The sequence below is a fragment of the Pleurodeles waltl genome, chromosome 10, assembly GCF_031143425.1.
Source record: "Pleurodeles waltl isolate 20211129_DDA chromosome 10, aPleWal1.hap1.20221129, whole genome shotgun sequence".
Classification (NCBI taxonomy): Eukaryota; Metazoa; Chordata; class Amphibia; order Caudata; family Salamandridae; genus Pleurodeles; species Pleurodeles waltl.
The window spans coordinates 933803012-933825936 of record NC_090449.1 but is presented as its reverse complement, the minus strand read 5'-3'; the positions used below and the strand labels follow the sequence as shown (position 1 = coordinate 933825936).

At 44.6% G+C, this 22925-nt stretch overlaps 1 protein-coding gene across 1 annotated transcript in view; it reads right to left on the bottom strand.

The window, feature by feature from the left end:
- ASNS (asparagine synthetase (glutamine-hydrolyzing)) overlaps positions 1-22925 on the bottom strand; it is a 161570-nt gene that overhangs the window by 69097 nt on the left and 69548 nt on the right. The window contains exon 8 of the mRNA XM_069211730.1: positions 21293-21399. Within this exon, the coding sequence (XP_069067831.1) occupies positions 21293-21399 (107 nt within the window). The remainder of the gene's footprint in view (positions 1-21292; positions 21400-22925) is intronic.

Here is a 22925-nt window from a genome sequence, read left to right as displayed (position 1 = left end):
CCTGGGGGAGGAGGTGTAATGTGTGTTCTGGCTCCTGAGAGCAGAGGCTCTCCCCAGCAGTACAGACCAGTCCGCAACCATGCCAGGGCTGTTAGGTTTTGCAGGGGAACCTCTATGGTTCCCTCTGGGTACATTTTACAATAAATCCAACATAGGCATCAGGGTGGATGTATTTTTCTGAGCTGTTTGATACCAAACAACCCAGTACTCAAAGAGTTCATCATGTAGCTGGGGAACATGTAATGACCAGTATTCAGCATATGTGCTTGCTATGGCTTCCCTAGAACTTACTATGACTTAAGGTTTTTCAAGGACACAGTAAGGGCATATTTGTTCATGCACACATATGCCCTCACATGCATTATAATGCACTCAGTCTTAGAGCTGTGAGGCCTGCCAGAGGGCTGAATTACCTATAGTGCATGCAGTGTTAGTGCACATGGCACTCTTGATGAGTGCCATGTCGAGTTTGCAACTTTTGAAAACATCTTTTCATGCACTTGCAATGGCAGTCTGCATCAAACTGGTGTGGGGCCTCTCAGATTGGCACAATTGGTGCTGCAGCTCTGGAGGGCCCTCTCCAGTACCAGTGCCCTACGCATCAGGGATACCATTTACTAGGGACTTACAAGGGTAGCTGAAGTGCCAAAAATAGTACAGTTTTGGGAAAAGAGATCTGGCCCTGTTTAGCAGGGGCCAAGGGCACTTACAGTTTGAAGCCACGGCATTTTCCAGGCAAAAAGCAGGGGCTACCATGTCAAAAGATGCCCTTTCTCACAGCAGCTCACCTGCAATTGCAGAATAGTGCTATACTGACCAACTTTTTTGTTTTTCTCTTGCAAAAACATCACCATTTTGAAAGATGATTTGAGTATTTTGTTTGATGATTTATGATCAGCATTCAACCTTGTTGCTAGAGGTTTATTATGGGAATTCTCAATGTCCATAGGTGTACCCACTTCATTATTCTCCATTATAGTTAGACTAAATGAGAAAAATTATGCCCAGGAGCAATGGTGCAAACAGGGAACTTACAGAAAGCATCACCCTATGAAGAGAGGTTAGACAGGGGCACGTATTGGTCCCCAGTCTTTTCTCCCTCTACATCAATTATGTCTTTGCCAGCCTTCTGAATTGCATTCACAATCCGCCTAGATTAAATAATTACTCTATTCCTGCTTTATTCTTTGGAGACAACACCCTTCTTTTATTGAGAACTCCTACTGGGTTCCAAAACCTTCCAATTAATTTGAATCTTTTTGTGACATTGTGGGTACAGAAAGTAACAGCTCAAAAAAGAAGTTTATGACTATGAATCACCAATGGCCTTTCAGGGGTAACATCTACAAAGGGGCAACATGTCAGGAGAAGTAGGAAAGATTTGATTACCCGGACCACAATGTAGATAACAGATTATATTGGGCTCCACAAATAGAAAAAGGCAAATCAAATTTAGAGCACAGGGACGCCGTTCTCTCAAAGCATCAATGCACAACATCTAGACCTGTCTCTCCTGCTCTGGATGTATACAAAGCTAAAGCACAATCTGCTAGGCTTTATGGGCCTGAGATTTGGGGCTATTTCCATTACGCCAATATTGACCATGGAGCAAAATGCTTTTATTAGATTCCTTTTTAATTTGCCTTGAAGCACTTCTTTGACTCCCTTGTTTTTTTATATTGGGTAACAAAGAATTGAACACTTGTGTGCTCTGAGTACCCTCTTATTTTGGGTATGATTCTTGTCAAATGCTGAACTAGCCCCCTAGAAGGCTAGACTTATCAAGATTTTAAAACTAAATACTTCCAATACCCTACGTTGGCTTCAGCATGTAAAATCTTGGCTAAGTATGCTTACGTTAGAAAACTAGTGTGAAGACCCCACCTGTTTATTATCTGCTTCCAAACACACCCTAAACAAATTCTAGTAGGACTACTTAGTTGGCCAGGTACTAGTGGGTGGCCAGGGGGGAAGTCTTACAGCCAAATATTTGCAATTTAAATCTTTACCCTTCATAGAGGTATTTCTAGATGAAATTCATCCTCCACTAGAGAAGACTCTCAACTTGAAATTCTAGTTTGGTACTCCTTGTATTAAAAGTTATACTTTTAGGTGGTCCAGTGCCCAAATTGCCAGTATCTATTGTCCATTATGTAATCATCAGGAAATAGAAAATATTGAACATTTATCATTTTTCTGTTAAGCCTATTGTGCTGTAAGGAAGTAGATTTGCCCTATTTGTTTTCGTGTGGGCTTACAGAAGCATTTGTCTACTTTAAGAATTCTTCAATCTGCCACTTCTCTGCCCAGCGTGTTTTCCTTGAGTAGGTGTCTACACTGTGTGTGTGGCTCATTAGGAATCGATTGGGAATGGCACTGTACTTAATTCTGGAAGTGCATTTAGATTAAAAACAAGCTAAGGGTTTGAATGTTGGCAGACGTGCCTTCTTATTTGGTGTCTATTATATGACTAAATAATGGCATTTTTTGATTTTTACTTATTGCATAATGTATTTTTGTTATTTATATTTTGTATTTGTTTGCATGTTTTTAAGGGGAAGTACCCTCGAAATAAACAATAATAACTCACTGCCTGTCTAGTGCTAATTGAGTAACAAGAGTACCAGCACCTGAGCTGCCATTGCTACTGGATCCAAAATTTCTTATGCAGAGAAGGATGCATCACTGCTGCAAGATTTAAAACCATGCTGCTATCTTGAAACAGTATTCTACATACATATTTTCAAAGATTGGAGATAGTGTGAAACTCTACTGATGTAGGGCCTGATTTTGAACTCGGCGGACAGTGACTCTGTCACAACGGTGACGGATATCCCGTCCACCAAAATCTAAATCCCATTGCAAATATTGGGATTTAGATTTCGGCGGGCGGGATGACCGTCACCATTGTGATAGAGTAACCCATCAGCTGAGTTCTAAACTAGGCCCTTCGTTTTTTATTGAAGCATATGCCCTCCACATTTACTTGACAACTTTTGTTTTTCTTTATTTTAGCATAAATTTGTACTACAAAGAAAACCATCACTTTGCTTTTTAGAAGGCAAGTGGGACTATTTTTTATGCCAAGACTATTTCTCACAAAAGTACACAAAGATCAGACTTTCATAGATTGCTGTGCTGGTCCAGGTGTGGTTAGTGGGAGATTTTATAACCTCAGTGAGCATTAAGGTTTCTGTGTAGCTTACCTTAACAGCTTTGAAGTGCGGTAGTGGCCTGATGCAGGAGATACTCAACCTGTGCCTCCTGTGCCATTATCTGTTCAAACTCTGCATCTTCCTAGCGAGTTGTGTACTTGTGTGGATGCAGAACAACCACCATATTGTGTGAGTGCATTGTGAGGGGTGTGCCTGTGTGAATGCAGGATTAACATTTGTGTGGGTGCAGGATAAGTGGTGTACAGGTTCAAAGTTGTGTATGAGTGCAGAGTAAAGCATTGTGATGCACATGTCTACGGGAATGTAGCAATGTGAAAGTGGGATCTCTTCATGTTATGTCTTTGAGTGCATACACTTTACAAGGGTCAAACCTACTAGCTTTGCAAATGCTTAACTTGCAGAAATGCAGCGCAGGCAGGGGAAATACAATGGTGTGTGTATGAGAATAGTAGTGAGCTTTGATATGACAGATGCAGACTCTGTCAATGGAAGTTGAGGAGTGGCGGGGGCATCTGACAGACTGAGATGTCACTTTAGTGAGGGTGCCCAGTTACGTTGCTTGCAATAGGGCTTATGGAAACCTAGCTATGCCACTGCCTTTGCAAGATTGGAACTATGGAAGTCTTGCCCATGGGAACATTCGCATATCATATTACACTTCATCATACACATAGATCCAATTGCAAAAGGCACTGGTTAGTCCAGCTTAGGTAGAGCTTGTAGGTGGATTTTCTTTCTCTCCTCATCACCTTCATGTGGGTCCTGCTACTGAAGCTTGATCATGACTATGGGTTATTCGCCGGTAGCCCTCCTTCATCCACCTGTCTCTGGGACTGGCATCTTACCTTCTAAATTGGGATATGCACACCTCACCTTCAATTTCACACTACTCAGAAGAGTGATCTCATCTCCACCGAACACACCATAGGATTTAGAATTGCCAATAATCCCTCTTCTTATCTAATCCAACCCTTAATTGGGCTCTGTTAGAAATGGGGTCTTTGGTTGACAGTCTGGTTACCCCCTGTTCAAGCAAGGACCCTCACTCTAGTTAGGATAAAAGAGAATCACCCTCAGCTAACCCCTGCTTACCCCCTTGGTAGCTTGGCAGAGCAGTAGGCTTAACCTCAGAGTGCTGGGCGTAAAGTATTTGTACCAACACACACAGTAACTTAATGAAAACACTACAAAATGACACAACACCAGTTTAGAAAAATAGGAAATATTTATCTAGACAAAACAAGACCAAAACGACAAAAATCCAACATACACAAGTCAAGTTATGATTTTTTAAAGGTTTAAAATAAAAAGAGTCTTTAGGTAGTTGTAACACCACACTAGCGCTGCTAGCGTGAAAATGTACCTGGTTTGCGGCAAAAATAACCCTGCACGGGCGGTGTGCGTCGAAAATAACCCTGCACGGGTATATGCGTCGAAAACAGCTCGGCACGGCGAGGCGCGTCGAAAAGGCCTGCCACGCGACGGTCCGAAAGTCCCGCGGCGCTGGTTGCGATCTCTCAGCCTTCGTCAGCGATGCTGCGCGTCGTTTCTCCTGCTCCGGGCGTCGATTCTCCGGTCGCGTTTCCTGCGGCGTCGTTTCTCAGCTGCGGAGCCGGCGTCGCGTCGTTTTCTCAGCCGCGATCGGATTCGCGTCGATCTTTTCTCCGCACGGCGCTCGGTGCGTGTATTTTTGTCCTTAGGCTGCCAGCCTCTCCTTTCAGGGTCCCAGGAACTGGAAGGGCACCACAGAGCAGAGTAGGGGTCTCTCCAGAGACTCCAGGTGCTGGCAGGAAGAAGTCTTTGCTATCCCTGAGACTTCAACAACAGGAGGCAAGCTCTACATCAAGCCCTTGGAGATTTCTTCTTCAAGATGGAAGGCACACAAAGTCCAGTCTTTGCCCTCTTACTCAGGCAGAAGCAGCACTGCAGGAAAGCTCCACAAAGCACAGTCACAGGCAGGGCAGCACTAGTTCCTCAGCGATCAGCTCTTCTCCAGGCAGAGGTTCCTCTTGATTCCAGAAGTGTTTCTAAAGTTTGTAAGTTTGGGTGCCCTTCTTATACCCATTTTAGTCTTTGAAGTCACCTTTCTTCAAAGGGGACTCACACCTTCTTGTGAAATCCTGCCTTGCCCAGGCAAGGCCTCAGACACACACCAGGGGGCTGGAGACAGCATTGTCAGAGGCAGGCACAGTCCTTTCAGATGAGAGTGACCACTCCACCCCTCCCTCCTAGCAGAGATGGCTAATCAGGAAATGCAGATCACACCCCAGCTCCCTTTGTGTCACTGTCTGGTGTGCGGTGAAAAACAACCCAACTGTCAAACTGACCCAGACAGGGAATCCACAAACAAGGCAGAGTCACAGAATGGTTTAAGCAAGAAAATGCTCACTTTCTAAAAGTGGCATTTCCAAACGCACAATCTTAAAATCAACTTTACTAAAAGATGTATTTTTAAATTGTGAGTTCAGGGATCCCAAACTCCACCTGTCCATCTACTCTCTAGGGGAATCTACACTTTAATCATATTTAAAGGTAGCCCCCATATTATCCTATGAGAGAGAGACAGACCTTGCAACAGTGAAAACGAAATTGGCAGTATTTCACTGTCAGGACATATAAACCACATTACTATATGTCCTACCTTTTCCATACACTGCACCCTGCCCTTGGGGCTACCTAGGGCCTACCTTAGGGGTGCCTTACATGTAAGAAAAGGGAAGGTTTAGGCCTGGCAAGTGGGTACACTTGCCAAGTCGAATTTACAGTGTAAGAATACACATACAGACACTGCAGTGGCAGGTCTGAGACATGATTACAGAGCTACTTATGTGGGTGGCACAACCAGTGCTGCAGGCCCACTAGTAGCATTTGATTTACAGGCCCTGGCACCTCTAGTGCACCTTACTAGGGACTTACTAGTAAATCAAATATGCCAATCATGGATAAACCACTTACATACAATTTCACACAGAGAGCATATGCACTTTAGCACTGGTTAGCAGTGGGAAAGTGCTCAGAGTTCAAAAGCCAACAGCGACAGGTCAGAAAAAAATAGGAGGCAGGAGGCAAAAAGACTGGGGATGACCCTGCATAAGCAAAAGTCCAACACGACCCCCTACCAGCCTAAAGCCAGGGGAGAACAATCAATACCTTGATGTACTTCCCTGATTGGGGCGATAGAACAAGGACCCAGGCCCACAACAGCAGGGGCATGTTCCAGTTCTACGCCTTCCTGACTCCAGTTGGATCCCTCTGTCCATACTCTCAGGGCCCACTAAGCTAACCCATGGGGAACCCTTCTCCACATCTACAGACACCATCTGTGCAGCACCTAACTTTACTTTGCTCACAGATGAATTGCAATGGGCAGATAGTACCACCAGGGCCAACACAGTGGTGTTGCCCACTCCACCCCCGGGGTGTGACTCTCGTCCTCCCCCCCCCAGGGGCAACTCTGTCCACCAGGACAGCAAGCCACAGTGGCCCCAGACAACTGTCAGGGATGAGAGCCCGACCTCAGGCCTCTCTAACCACTGTGACTGTGGAGAGTGGGGGGTGGTAGCCCCAGGTGCCTGGCACCCTTTGACCACTCTCTCTTCCACCAGGTCAGGGATGTTAACCTGACCCTGGTCCTCCCCTCTGGGGCTCTGTACCCTCCCCGCAGAAGCGGCACCCCCAGAGTCAAAAACTGTCAGGGTGCTTGTAGAAGCAGTCCTGCACAATTCTTCCATCAGTGCAGGGATGTTAACCTGCAACTGATCCTCCAACCTGGGGTCTGTACCTTCAGGTTGGACCAGGGCCAGGGGTGAGGCTTCCCTCCCCCTGCCCTCTCTTCTGGGGTCCTGAACCACCCAACTAGGAGCGGCCCCCCCAGAAGACAACATGGTAGGGGCACTGTTAGCAGTAGCCCCTTCCTCCAGGTCAGGGGGGACACCCTTAACCTGGCCTCCCAATCCAGGGCCTGTACCCACAGACTGGATCACTGCCTGGCAATCCAGGACTTCTTGGGGGGCATACCTACCCCCTACCAGATCAGAGTTTACCCTCTGAACCTGGTCATCCAACCCAGGGTCACCACCCTGCGGTTGAACCACTGCCTGGCACACCAGGACTTCCTTGGGAGCACACTTACCCCCCATCAGGTCAGAGTTTACCCCCTGAACCTGATCATTCAACCCAGAGTCATCACCCTGCGGTTGAACCATTGCCTGGCACACCAGGACTTCCAGGGGGGCACACTTACCCCCCTCAAGGGACACACTGTCCCGAAGGGCCACACAAGAGTCTGGCTGGTGCAGGTCTCCTGACCTCTGCCCATGTGACAGAGTCTGGATTCCCCCCAGCCCAGAAATGGTCTCACCAAGGTCATTCATGGGGGGCTCTGCTCTCAGAGCTGACCCCTGACCCTCCAGGTTCTCCACTGGGGTCCGCAACCCCCTCTCAACCCTCTGTCTGGACTTCTGCACCCCCTCACTAGGAATGGTACTGCCAGACACCAGAACTGGTGGGACGCTGGCTACAGCCGCCCCCCCAAGTTCTCCTGACACTGTGGGGTCTCCCTCAACAGATGGCCCTATGGTACAGGCTAGGCTCCCCTCCTGGTGTTCCCGCAGGGAACCCTCCAGGACCTGGGACCGGATCTCGGGCACCTTGGGCCTCAACCCATCCCCATTCCCTCTCCTCTGAGACGGGACATGGGGTCCCTCACCCATCCCACTACACTGGGACCTACCTGGGACACTACAATCCTTCCCTACCTCACCTGGTTGGGAACTACCTAGACCACTCCTCTCAGGAGCACCCCCAAATGCCTCTTCAGACTCTCTGGTACTCACCCAGAAGTCTGCCTCCATTGTAAGCTCCCTGGGGTCAGAGAACTCACACTCCACCTGGTGTTGGCATAGCTCTGGAAAATAAGGACTAGACATATGCTCTCCAGCAATTACATCACTCAGCCCCTCACATGAATTAACCAAAGTACCCTTCACCCAACCATCCAGTGACTCTGCTTTGACAAAGCATCCCACATCACCCTCCTGAGACTGGTGAGACAGTACCTGACTGACCCTGACACTCAACCCACACTCTTCTGGGATGTTTTCACACTCCATAACCAGGACTTCTACCTGGGGGGAACCCCTCTCCCTGTCACTCTCACTTAGAGTCAGTAGAGTGTCCCTCCCACCAGTAGGAATATGACTCCCCATGCCAGTTCCCCAATCCACCTCAGGGACCCTGTGCATCACTGGAGCTACCTCATACCCCTGAACCTCCTGGCGTGTGTTAACTCCCTCCTTCAAGTAGGGCACCACCTCTGCTGCTAAATTAAGTCACTCCATCCAGGTTATTCTGTAGATCCTAATTACTGCTCTGGCTTTGTGTGTTGCCTCAGGGACATTGCATCAGGGAGGCAACCACTTTTATTTAACTCATGGTGTAGCTCCCTACATCTCTGACTGTAGTTGTCTTGCAGGGGTGTCTGGTATAAGATGAGTAGCTCCCCTCTGACCTACTGTGGACCTGGTTGTCTCTCAGGCTAAAGAGAAAGGGTTGTGTATTATTTTGACCAAGAGTGTTCCTTACGTCTCTGGGTAGAAGCTGACGTCTCTCCTCCCGGCTGATTCTACCTACCTACATGAGACTGTGACTATCTTAGAAGGGCCTGTTTCCACATGCCAACAAGGTTTCAGTCATCGCCTTTTATGGTGGTTATACAGGGTCTTTGATAAAGGCTGGCATAGACAAAAAGTGCATGAACCAGTGGCGAGTCATTCAGCTTCTGCCTCCAAAATGGCCTACACCCACTATGAGATTCTTTTCTTCTTCACTCTAACCAGCAACACGGCAAGCCACAATTTAGATAACGTCAAGCTGGTGAATTACTTTAATAGACAGCCTTCGACTTTGACACATAAGGAAAGTGAGCCCCAAAGCCGTTAATGAGCATGGAAGTAACTTTGAAGGGGCTTGAAGGATGTTTAGGGCATAAACTACAATATATATCCCAGTAGACGTGATCCTTTTTTTTACCCAGTTTGTGCTGTCATCATATAGAGGTTTTTGAATCAGGGACCCACCACACTATGAAGAATACATAGATTGTGAAAAAGCTGTCAGGCATTCCCCAGTAAGTCCTTATCCATCTTAAGTTAGGGATCACTGATAGAATATCAAGGACAAAAAAGTTGCAAGGACAGAATACCATGTCAAAAATATATAGGATCAAAATATCGACAAGGTAAGTGCAAATAGGTAAATATATATTTACTATTCTTATCTCCACATCTACATTCCTTGATTACATATATATTGTCAAGGTACAGAAATGTGGCGTTAAATTTTGTATGACTTTGCTTTGTCATACAAACTTACCTTCACGACAATATTTTGTCCACATATTTCGGTCTCTATATTTTGTCCAAATACCTAGGTTAGACCTTTTTAATCATATTTAAAAATGCAATTCATATCCAATTTAAGTGAGCTGCATGGATTGTCACTCGCTACAAATGATTTTCCAGTGCATATGTTAAATTATTTACATCAGCCAAGTAATTCACTTCCTTGATCATGCAACATTATCCCCATATTCTACTAATAATTAATATAGAAATGGTAGTGTTTGTTCGAAATACATTTTAGTACTTGTCAATTAAAATTTTGGCAAGTAAAGATATATTTGTCAACTGAACATTTTTTATGATTATTTCTAGTGGCATAAGTCAAATCTACTGTTATCAGAGAAATGGTCTCTTTGTAAGTAGTGTACCTCACTTGCACACACAGACTGAATGCGCTAATTAATTGTATCTGAAACCATAAGTTACATTAACTAATTGATAAACTTGTTTGATTGGTGTATATTATAATGTATTCACCCGATCTGTATTGTTAGATAAGTGGATATCTTCCGACATATACCAGCAGTTGCGGCTTGCGGGGGCTATAGACGGTTGGGGGGGGTTGAATATTATTAATATAAAAATAGTCTTAAAAAAAACATACCTGAGTGCTGCGCCGCCGCTCCTCCATTCTCTTAGCAGGCACAGGCTCCCAGCCTGCCCTGCGGCCAATCCTGATGCTGCTTAATATCAGCATTAGGATTGGCTAGCGCTCCCAGCCAGGCCACTTCCAGGCAGACCGGGAGCCTGTGCCTTTTCTCTCCAGCATGGCAACACAGTGCCAGGCTGGAGGAAGCACAGTGTGCATGTGTGTTTGGCCGGCCCGAGATGGCCAGCCAAACACACATGCGCACTGAGGGGGGTACACAGTGCACTCCCCGTCATCCCCCACGGCCCGCCCCTCTAACAACAAAGGATAATTAACATAGTTTATTATCCTTTTGTTGTTAAAGATTTGCAGCGGCTGCTGCGGGTGGGGGGGGGGGGAACCCCGACGCTCCCACCACAGCGGAGGAGCCATCGGTGTATATCAGTCATGATGATGACACACTGCATTAATTGTTGAAGATTCCAACAGCTGATTGTTTTTATATATTTGCTCCAAGTTTCTGCAATGCTTGTATAAAGTTTGTTCAGTCTATGTATGATATTGATAATTGTAGAATTTGTTTTATGTCACATTTCAATATAGATATCACTTTTCCACCAATGAAAACATAAAGAATCTAAACATAAAATCACCCCCTTTTGAAATGAAAACATTACAAAACTAACTTTGAAAACACCTCTAGAAGCTCTATTAGTCATCTTAAGTGAAAACATGATTACGATCTGTGTTACTTCATTTCTAAACTTAGAAAAATAATGATTAAATGATTCTCCTTTGAGAGCCACCTTTAATTCTAATTTGCATTCCCTGTGACACAATTATGGCAATAGCATATTTTCACCGTGAGAAACAGAGAAAGCTAATGATCAATCGAAACAGCAGACAATATGTACCCGATGTCAGAATACTTATATACTGAGAGCCCTTCACTTGCTCAGGGAAACAGACATCTTCCCTGAGTAGGATCCTCAGAGACGGGGAAGCTTTAGGAACTATTAAGGAGTACGGAATGTCATATTTAAAATGGCACTGTCAAAGAAAACAGGTCTGAACCGTTTTAAGTGAATGTTTTGTTTTCTGTTACGTATGCATGCTGGCTGTAGGAAAGGTTGCTGTATATTGTAATGCATATTACAGGAGCACTGTACCCTCACTGGTGAATGCGGTAAGGAATAAAGTAGGAATAATGCAGAAAAGTGTGGTACCTACAAACAACAGTATGAGTATGAGTACTGTGTGAGGACAGGTCATGAGCAAACAGCCAGGGCATCAATTTTCCCTTTATTGAAAACTTGAGAAGAAGCTGAAAAGACCATATCTCCCATGTCTGTTGCAAGACACACCCATTACATTTTACCGAGCCAAGGACTAGCAGCAATCAGCTGAACACGGTGAAGGTGCAACACAAGTAAAGCTGTACAGCCCAGCCATCTGCAGAGCAGTTGATACCACAAATTTCATTATAAGACCGCGGTGACATTAGCCTGTAGATGGAAGGAGACCACCAAGATTGCCTAATTAGGGGTTTGTAAAGCAATATGGGTAAAAGAATAGGCAGAAGAAGGATGACTGGACACCCATTTGCCGTATGTATGATTCCCAAGCCAGAATGCCAGCTAATTAAACGAGTTATGTCCAATAAAGGATTGGATTCATTGTCAAAATATATAATTATTTCTTACAGACATGATGTGACTCTACAGAGCATATTGATGAACTGGTGCATTGTTTGGCATGGTATTGAGATAAGCCCTGAATACTGCTGGCATCTGGAGATATGGAATCATATTACACCAACAACATCAAATACTATGTGATACTGTGGATATATGGGAAAGCAGGGCTGAAGTTGCAGCCTGCTCTAATATGTGGTGTGATTGGTGAGATCTGGAACGCCACACTCCACAACAAACCCCAGAGGCGACGCTCCAGGAACATACATGAACCTATTCCTGATATGTGATATGGTACCTTTTCCCATTCAACTTTTCAGAAAGACAAAACAGTAACTTAAATGGGACTGAGAAGTAAGCTTTGCTCTATGCCTGTGGCTCAGTTCTCTCAAAGGGAATCTGGGATACCAAGATGTCAGCAAACTACTGTATAACAGCTACCCAAATATATTTACTTCCCATGCCTTGATTTTTTTACATACCAAAAGTGCCACAGACATTTGGAAAATTCATTGCTTCAACGCAATAACTCAATTCCCATGATGGTTATCACTCAGCCAAGCAAAAACAAGTGCATTCCACTCAGGTGTCTTAGCTACCAGATTACCTTTGCATGCCATCCAACTAAGGCTGTAGAAGTTGAAATCTATTGCCCTGCTCCTCTCTAACTCTCAGCTACCTCCTAATATCCATAGTGACTGCTAATGACAGGTCTCCTTCTCCAGCTGTTATTGTGACCTTTAGCTGACTTCAGACATTACAGAACGTTCTTCCAAACTGTGCTTAATTTGTCTCCTAAAGTGGTGTATTCCCCAGCTAGCTCTTCTAAAGGGACCCCCCCACCCATTTATCATAGGGATCACTTCACATCAAGGTCTACTGTGTTCCATCTAGAAAGTTGCATATAGAGCAGAAGCTATATGACATGGGTTCAAAAGGATAGTTGTAGGAGTCTCCTGGGTGGATCTGTGGTCTCTGGATGGTGGTGTAATAGCCAATTCTGGATTCCCCTTGGAAGTCATCCATGGGAAGGGCAAAAGAAGGGTCCAACCTGTCATGGTAGAATAGGCTGAGCATCTAGCTGGAAATTCATTCACGTGGGGCATCCAAGTGTTCTCCTGTGGTCTTCAGAGGGAGGTGAACAGACATGGTCCTTAAGAGTGAGGTTAACAGGGGTTAGAAAACATACAATCTGTGTTTTCTAAATGGAGTGTAAAAAGCAGTGGTAAAGCCTCCATGGACAGAATATTCCCAGGATCTCCTGGAGGTGAGAGGGAATAAAAGGGATGTTCTAAAGTAACCTGGTAAAAGATATGGTTTGGTCTGCAGGAAGGGTTGGCACAAAGTTTCCTGGGAAAGGAAAGGACTTGAACAGGCCACTTTGAGGCAGCCTCTTGAATCCATTTAAAGGTAAAAGGTCCTAACAATTGACTTTCAGTGCCTAGTAGGAAAGTGTCTGGAGGTCCACCAACCCCTCAGAGCACACCAAGCCAACTTCTGGTGATAACCGGCCTCTGGAGGGCCACATGCCCCACCGATTCTGCCCTGCTGGCCTGGTTCTAAGCCTGTGCCCAGAGCACCCCCTCCTCACTTCCGAGAGGTGCCCATGTGCCTCTCTTCCACTCCACTAAAGTAATCCGTTATAATGCAGTTTGTGTAAATTTTTAACATCCCTTATAGATGTGTACGTACATACTTCCGTCTACTTTTCAATTTTCCAGCAGTCATACACATGCCCATTTGCACTTATATTCAATGAACAAATTGTTCATAGATGCACATAGCAGTAGCCTTGCCTCACCATTCTAGATCTCTGCCTGGCTTGAAAAGCAAGGTGTGCAGGTATAAAGTGGTAGTAGGGGTAGTAGGGGGACAGGAGGGAGGGTCATGTGTTCACATCTGTAACTTCACAATGACCCAGACATATGTTTGCTGGAAGCTATTTTCCTGCTTGGTGTTATAAACACAGAAGAAAGACAGTGAATAACAGCATTTGAGCATGTGGGCCACCTTAAACCAGAATCTGTATTTTTAACAAACACATATTTTATTAAGTAGATGTTTGAGGTGTTCTGAGGAGGTCTTCTGTGGTGTTAGACCTGTCAGCCTTAGGGTTGTCTTCTCCCACATGTTATGCCTGCTTGCCTCCAATTTTGCTGAATTGTGCACTTTACCACTGCTAACACGTGTTAAAATGTTTGTGGTCTCTCCCTAAAACATGGTTTGATTAGCACATACCAAATTGACATATTTGATTTACTTGTACGTCTCTTGTACAGTGGTATAACATATATCCAGGGCATGTAAATTAAATGCTACCAGTAAGCCTGCTGCACATTTTGTGTCACCGACTTAAGTACCCCTCCTAAAAACATGCCCCAGTCTGGTCATTGCGGCCTGAATGCAGTATTACACTGCCATGTTGACTTGACATTTACAACGCATTGCCAAGATTCAACAATCCCTTTTTATTACATATGTCAAGTCTAGGTATTCCATAGGGCAGGGCGCTAGGTAATTAAAAGGTAGGACATGTGCTTTTAAGTTTTACAAGTCTTGGTAGTGAAAAACTCCCCAATTAGTTTCTCACTACTGTGAGGCCTACCCCTCTCATAGGATAACATTGGGGATTCCCTATTACATTTAATAATCGGTAACTCTTAATTTAAAGGAGGTAGATCTGCCATGTTTAGTACCTATGGAATAGTAATGATAAATCCTCCTTAGTGGTAAAGTTGTATTTTTCATTACAATTTTGAAAATGCCACTTTTAGAGGTTGGCATTTTTCTGGTCTTAGCCATGTGTGCCTGCAGCCTGTGTTTGATTGCAAGTCTGGGTTAACTGACAGCTGGGCCTTGTGTATTCACTCTAGAGAACCACACACAATGGGAGTTTAGGTGTGACCTGATGGGCTATCCTGAGAGGATGGGAGAGAGGAGCTGGGCACAGCTTCACACTTACAGCCTGTGTCTTGTCCCCACACCAAGGGCTGCATACCCCCTGCAATGGGTCTGGAGCCAGGACAGGAAGGGTGCCTCTGTGCACTTCAAAGACTCTTCTTTGAAGTCTTCCTGGCTTCAAAGGCACTATCGAGTATAAGAACTGGACCTCAGACCCTACCACTTGAGTAAACTTCTAGATACCCTGCCAGGAAGAAGAACTGCTGTGCTGCCACAAGGACTGCTACTGCGCTGGACTGCTACTCTGCTGGGCTCCTGCTTTTCTGTGCTGACCTGCCGCGTGTTGCCCCCTTGCCTGGGAGTGAGATAAACTGGACCCGCATCTCTCCAACCCAGAGTGACTCCAAGGGCCACCTGACTGGCCTCTGGATCTGAAGTCTCAGGGACACAAAAACTTCCAACCAACCTACCTCTACACCTGGATCCTGGACCCTGCCATATGTGAGTCTGCCCAGCCAAGTGGCGTCACCCACGTCCTAGACCAATGGAAATGGGCCTAAGGTGCTTGCTGCAGCCGAACCGTAGCATCCTCCATCCACCCGATGCATTGCCGTTGCAGCGCAGATCAGAATCAGTGCATCACCCTCATTGCCTGGATCAGAACCAGCATATCACCTCTGCTGGGGGGATCGACTCTGACGTATCGGTGCATAGCCGGAGACCTTCCGCATCTCAGAACCAATGCATCACACAAGTTAATTTAGAGTTTGACTGCCACTTACTCTGACTAGGATTGTGGTTCCTGCTTGATAAGGTTGCATACCTCCACCAACCAGAAGCCCAATTTCGAACATTGTGTTTCCACAATCTCTCTCCTACTGGGTGCATTCTGGAAAAAATATATGGAAGATCCTGCTTTGGGCTAAAGTGCCTTCAACATGGAACTTGAGGTGAACTGTTGTTCAATTTTTCACTGCTGATGTCACCTTCCATGAGTCTGACCTCCTCTTTTGCCTTCAACCTCACTGGCTGCCCTGCACACAACAACTTGCATCTCTCTAAAGAAGATGGGCTTCCTTGTTTTTCACTGCTTGGACTTCCTGAGGCAGATTCATGTGCTAGAAGGTGAAATACCATTGCACATGATTACTGAATCTCTACACGCTGAATGTCTCTCCTGTAAGCTGATTCAAGTCAAGTCAAGTCAAGTCATAAACTTTATTCAGTCCAATAGACCATAAAAGCACAAACATAAATACACATTTGCAATAAATAACAAAATAACATCATAACAATAACAGATTACACTAGGAATTAAAATTTCGACCCTGGACAGTGGGACCACCCGATACAAAAAAATGCAGTTCCAAAAAACCCTTAAGACCACTGTATACTAAGACCACTATAAATCACAATTCAACTGGTATAGTTTTTAATAACTGTTCTAATGCATCTCAAATCTGAACCAAAAATTTCCAGGGAAGCTGCCGACTGCAAATACCTAAGAACGTCTTTACAGGACGTAAAGTACTTTTGTGCCAAAATAGGGCGTAGAAAAGTAATCCTGGCAGGGTTATATAATTTACAAAATAACATGAAATGGGCAGTTGATTGCTGGGAGACAGCGTCCCATGAGCAGTGAGAGAAAAAGGTTACCCACGTTCCAGCTATAGGAAAGGCAACTAGGTGATAGACCATTTTAAGCCTTAACCTTGTCAGATAAGATCTGCGCTGAGGGTTAGTTGGAAGCATAAGTAAGGGTTCAAGCCTGAAGACCTAACAAGTTGCATAAAGTTAATCAACGAACCCATACTCACAGACTTTTCAATTCGAACTTCCTTGATTTGAGGGTGTATCTCTTCCGGGGAGTCACAAAGAGAGCTCAGACATACCCTGTAAAAATTATTCTTAACATAGGCCAGCCACGGGATGATGTGCCTGTTATCCAAAGATAAACAGTCCTCTAAAAATTTCCGACACCAGCCTTGGAGGTGCTCCCGATTTTAATCAAGAGTGAAAAAAAAGGAGCGATGCCCACTAAGTCCTCCAAGAACACCAAGCACAGCTCCAAATGGGAAATGAAGCTTAACGTACACTGGAGTAACGCTAACAGGCAACAAAGTAATTTATTTTCCACTGCCTGCAGCTTCCCTGGCATGACACAACACCAAACACCTGCTCCGTATGTGCTGAGGGAAAGACATGTACTCCTGTATTTCTGTAGCATCTCCCTTATTGGCTTGCGACCTAATTTAGTAGCAAATCCAAACATCATTTAGTAAATTGCTCCCATCTTCTCTGAGCTCTTAATTTAATTAACCTCTCCCAGGACCATCTGGCATCAAACATAATACCGAAATAATTAAAAACAGGGACTTTCGCTATTGGGGTACCCCCAATATTAAAACATTTAGATTTTCATTTTTTTTGGATCACAAGTCAATACAAATGATTTTTGAACATTTACTTTCAATTTTAACTTTGTCATAAAATCATTAAACTCATTTAAAAGGTGTTGTAAACCATTTGCAGTCAATGCCAACAGAACGGCATCGTCTGCATATAAAAGGACTGGAACAGCCTGAGAGCCAGCTTGGGGGATATGTTTGTTAAATGATTCTAAAAAAACACATAAAGAATTATATTATAATAAAAACGAGAAAGGGGCTAAAATGCAGCCCTGCAGCGCTCCTCTAACAGCTTTTATTATTTTTGTATATTCCCTTGTTAACGTATAACGCACTTTTGTGGTTGAACCAACGTGTAGGCACTTTACTAGGTCCACCAGGGAGCGACTGATTCCTGCTTGGTCCATTAAGTCCCATAATATATCCCTGTCCACAAAATCAAAGGCACAGGAGCGGTCCATGAATGCCATATGAAGGGCACCTCTCCTGGCCTTGACATGCTTCCCCCAAACAAGGGACAAATAGAGGGCCTGCTCTACACAAGGTCTAAAACCAAATTGTAGTGGGGAGAAAAAGGAAGAAGATTCTGCCCTGTCCTCCGATTTGCCCAATATTACCTGCCTGAGAATCTTTACCGTAGAATCTAGCAATGAAATTGGGCGGTAACAAGAAGGAGAGTTCAGATCACCCTTTTTAAATATGGGAACAATAACAGCAGCTCTCCAAGACTCCATCATATTACCTTTAACTGCTGCCCGCAAGACATTATGATGATATCAACATGAAAAGACTGGCAGAGAAACAGGTCGTAATCAGCAGAGCCGTGCTGCATGCTGCGCTGCCTGACTGATTCTGACCTCTGCCACCATCAACCCGTCGACGGCACCCTAACGGTCTGACCGCCATGGTCATAATGTAGCGGTCGGACCACCACAGGAGCGGCGCTCCTGACCATCCACGTGACTGCCAGTCTCAAGACTGCCAGCCTCGTAATGAGGCCAAATATGCCAAGATTAACTGATTAATGGCTTCATCATAAGGTGAGTGCCTAAAGTGACTAATAACAGATCCATGAAAATCAGTAAACATAGGATGATTTAAAATGTGAATGACACTTGGAACAAGGCAAAGGATGAAAGGGGGTAACCCAACACCACTCTATGCATGCTGCCCGAGAGTAGATCTAAAATGTCAAAGAAAACCTCCACAAACAATGGCCGAAGGGGGTGTTCAGAAGCCATTCTATGTGTATACTTCGTAGTATTTTGTGTTTACTCATCACAGACTTCTAGAGAAAAAGCTAAAATGGCCTCTAGCCTAAACTTGATGTTGGTCATAACCATCCTATGATTTTATAAAAAGAAATATGCAGTCACTTAATAAGTCTTTTATTTCCTGCAATTTATGGATTGCACAACATACTGATCATACTAAAGTCTATAAGTGAAAATGTTCAGTAATTGTTCTACTGATATTAAATATTGTTTTTTTTTATGTACAAAGATGCAATGCATTGTCTTCTAGCTACAAATGTTCTCAATACAAATAACTTAAGGTGGCAGCTTCAAAAGTCTATTCATATAACAAGCCCACAGTTACTCTAGCCATCGGCTTCATTTCAAATGTTGCTGCCATTCAGCTGGTTGAAAACGTACAGGACCCCACCCATGCAAAGGGGCATGTGGTAGATATAATTTTTACCAATAATCCCTTGCTGCAGGCCTAATATCCTTTACTCATTCTATGGACTAACCAGTTTCTGACTCAAATGGCCCTTATAAAGCCACACTGAATGTTCTCTCCATACCAGCAGTTCGGGAAGACTGGCACTGGTCTCACTTAAACTGTGAGAATTGGATACATGCACTCAGTAATACGATAGCCTCTCTGGGCTCTGATCCACTTGCGGCCAATAGTAGAATCTCGGAATGGATAAACAACACCCTTGATTAAATGATTCCCAAGAATACAGTTATCCAAAAAAAACAATAATAATTTGTCCCCTTGTACTCCCCCATCTTAGAGTTAAAAAAAATCTGTAAGACTGCTGAAAGGGAATGGAGGAAGGATTACAGGGAGCACAAAAAATAAAATACCGAGAACGAGTCAGGGCCTACCGTATAGAAATCAGATATGCCCATTATGAGACAAGAATTCATGAAATTACAAAAGCACTGCTAGCATCCAATCCCAATGGTTCACTCTTTAAACCCTCCAGTGACAAGTGTAATGCTTTGGCCACCTACTTTGAAACACATGTACCTCTCCTTTCAAGAGGAGGAAGAAAGCCCCAATTCTACTTCTTTTTAGTAATAGTAAGGACACTACCTTACCTATCCTCTCAGACTATCCCCCCTTTAGTTTGGGAAATATTGCTGCACTTCGCAGCAAAATCAACTCTGATCCCCACTTGAACCCACCTCCTCCTGCCCAACCCTCCCACACCTCCCCCCGAATTCTGGCCTTTGGAGGAGAAATCATTTTCCCCACCGTGCACAGGATGGTCAACCTCTCTGGAGAAAAGATTGGTCCCTCAGTCAAGGAAAAGTGCCATGGTTAAAGCCATCTTTAAAAAGCCTAACCTTGACGTCTCATCCCAGGGAATTGTCACCCAATACCCCTGCTTCCATGAATGAGTAAAGTAGTAGAAAAGTATGTTAATAAACATATCTTTGACTTTATTGAGGCCAACTCCTGACTGCATCACACCCAAACCAGTTTTCGGCCCAACCACAGTACCGAAACTGTGCTCCTATCTGTGGTGGAGGACGCTAAAAGGAGACCAGATCAAGGAGGTATGACTCCCATTTTACCTCTTGACCACAGCATGGCCTTTGACACCGTTGACCATCCTACTCTCTTGGATAAGATCCACAAGGCCGGTGTCGAAGGGGAAGCCCTGAGATGGCTACGCTCCTTCCTGAAGGATACATCCTTCCTGGTTTTAGACAGGACCTGCTCCTCACAAATTCTGCTGGTAACCGGTGGAGTTCTGCAGGGCTCATCCGTAAGCCCGACCTTGTTTAATGTGTATCAACACCCCCTGGCAGATATTGTAACTCCCTTCAGGAATTCTATAGTCTCCTACGTGGATGACATCCAGCTGGTTTTCTTGCTCAACCTTGACTCGGACCCTCCTAGCCCCCACTTTGGGACCATGTCTGGAGCTAGTAGCAGCTGGATGAAAAAATCCTGTCTTAAGCTGAATGGAGCTAAAAGTGAGCTTAAGATTCTCTGGAACATTCCCTTTCCTCAACGGGCCCTTGGCTGGACGGTATGCGTCAGCCCCCCTCCCACCCCTAAAACGGCAATAAAAAGTCTGGGGGTTTGGCTGGATAAATCTTTGTCCATGGAAATACAGGTTACCAAACTGTCAGTTAGCTGCTTTGGAATCTTTCACATGTTGCACAAGAATCTGCCTCGTCTCCCTCAGTCCTCAAGGAGGCTGGTTGTCCAGGCTTTGATTATTTCTTGCTTGGACTATGGCAATTTGCTCTAATTAGGGGCTCCCAAGGCAGTAATTCAAAAATTACAAGTCGTGCAGAATGCTGATGCATGCACACTGTTGGTGATCCCTAGATAAGAGTCAGCCAAACAAGGTCTGGTGGATCTCCACTGGCTTCTGGTTGCCCCAGGAATTGAATTCAAAGCATTGTGCATCACAAATAGAGCCAGTCTGTGCCAGTTTGTCATTCTCTACATCCCCCCAAAAATTCTTAGATCCACCAACTCCCACCTTGCCACTGTACCCAACATCAGAAGAGCCAGAAGTGGAGGATGTTCGTTCTGCCTCAATGAAGCCAAACTTTGGAATTCCCTCCCCCTGACCATCTGATCCATGGGCAATGAGATGTGCTTTTGAAGGCAACTTAAGTCCTGGCTTTTTAAGACCTGGCCATTCAGTGGCTTCTCTGGCTTATTGGAAAGCTCTTTCTCAGCTAGCGCTGGGATGCCTACAGGTCACCATACACTCTACAAATCCCATTGCAGCACAAGAATTTCAAGGCTCTACTTTCTTTTGTTTGCAGGGTTTTGTTAAACCATTGACATCCACATTTTAACCACAGATTGGAAACACTGGATAACAATTCACTTGGGCCCATGGCGTAATGCATTTATTTACCTTATGAAAATAAATATAACCTTGTGTAAGTTCATCTGATCCTTCTCCCGAGAAAATAACCACACTGTCAGTGTTCTTCCGGATGTATTTGGAGACGAGGTACATGCCTACAAAACATTACAAAGTCATAATTAGGGTACCACACTACCGTAAATACACTCAAATGCACTGTTCAATCTCCTTGAAACATTTCTCCTGCTTTGCAATCCCTTCTTCATATTAAAACTGTTAACAGTATTACAAAGAAAGAGGTGCATCCAGGGTTCCAGAATTACCTGTACAATACCCATTATACGTATTGAACACTCAATAGGAGGCACTGTATGAGTTGTGGCCAAAGGTAGATGACCTGAGCTCATGAATTTAGGCTAATAATGTATTTCTTAGCTCGAAATTCTTCTCCGAGTGGTTTTCAGGTAGGCGTTAGAGTCAGGAAAAGACAGATATTGAAACTATGGAAGACAGGTAGGTATTCTAGTACACAGTATTAGAGGTATAAGGGAATCACTTCTGGGTTCAGGATACATCGCTTCCAGGGCGTGGAATGGAGCAACAGTTACAGCTGCCTTCCACACCACACTCTGATGCCTGGCAATGTCCTTAGTTGTTCTGGCTTTCGACTATTATCAGTTTGTCGCCTGAAATTCCATCCTGTCATATCAGTTATGTTTTTCTTTATCGGTCCCTTTTAACCTTCTAAACTTTGATGACACACTCAATGTGGCTCAATATGCTTCTTTGGAGACTTGCCATCACTGCCTGCTCACTATAGGAGAACTCGGAGTCTGACTTTTTCCCCAGGCATCCTGGGATTGGGTCCGGATTCCTGATCAGGCTCCGGGCTCAGTGCAGAAAACTATGTACAAGGGGCAACTTGAACTATTCAAAGAGAAAAAAATTCAACCTTCCCAGGGCTAATTGAGAAATGGCATTCCGTGGATACTCTGCATTGTCATGTAGCAAAAGGACAAGCAGCTCAACTATTCTCCATGCGTGCCGCAACTGATTCTATGCCTGCCAGCGACATGTCTCAGAGACTCAAATCCTCACTGCTGACGTCTGCTGTGCTCTGTAGGCTACACGTTTGAACACAGCAAAGCTAAGTCAGTCTTCCTTCCATCCAAGATCAGTAAATTAAGAGGCATTAAACTGTTCTCTGCAGTGTTTAGACATGGCAGAAATGTCTGAGGTGGTGCTGTTCACAAAAAATGTTTATTAACCTCTTTCTTCTCAATAGAAGCTTTAGGCCTGTCCTGTTACCAAGACGATTGCTAGTGAGATATGTGGCTTATCTAGGGCAAGTCAGCATTTCAAAGCTAACAAACTGAGCACCATTGAGTCAGTTAATTATAATACCCCTCCGTCCCTCCCTCGTTTTAATGCAGACCATGAGGCGTCCCTGCGTCACCCAGATCAAATAACATGACAAGTTGCCAAATGAAAGACTTCCCCCCACCAACCATACCTCCTGTCAGGACTGAAGCGCACAACCAAGTCAATCATAAGTTGCACATACTGGGGGGGGCGGGGAGGGAGGCAATATGAATTAAAGCGAGACAGTAGGACTAAATATAACGCCATTACAAGTAACTAATTTAATCATTACTTTTGATTTAAGCCACTACAAAACTGC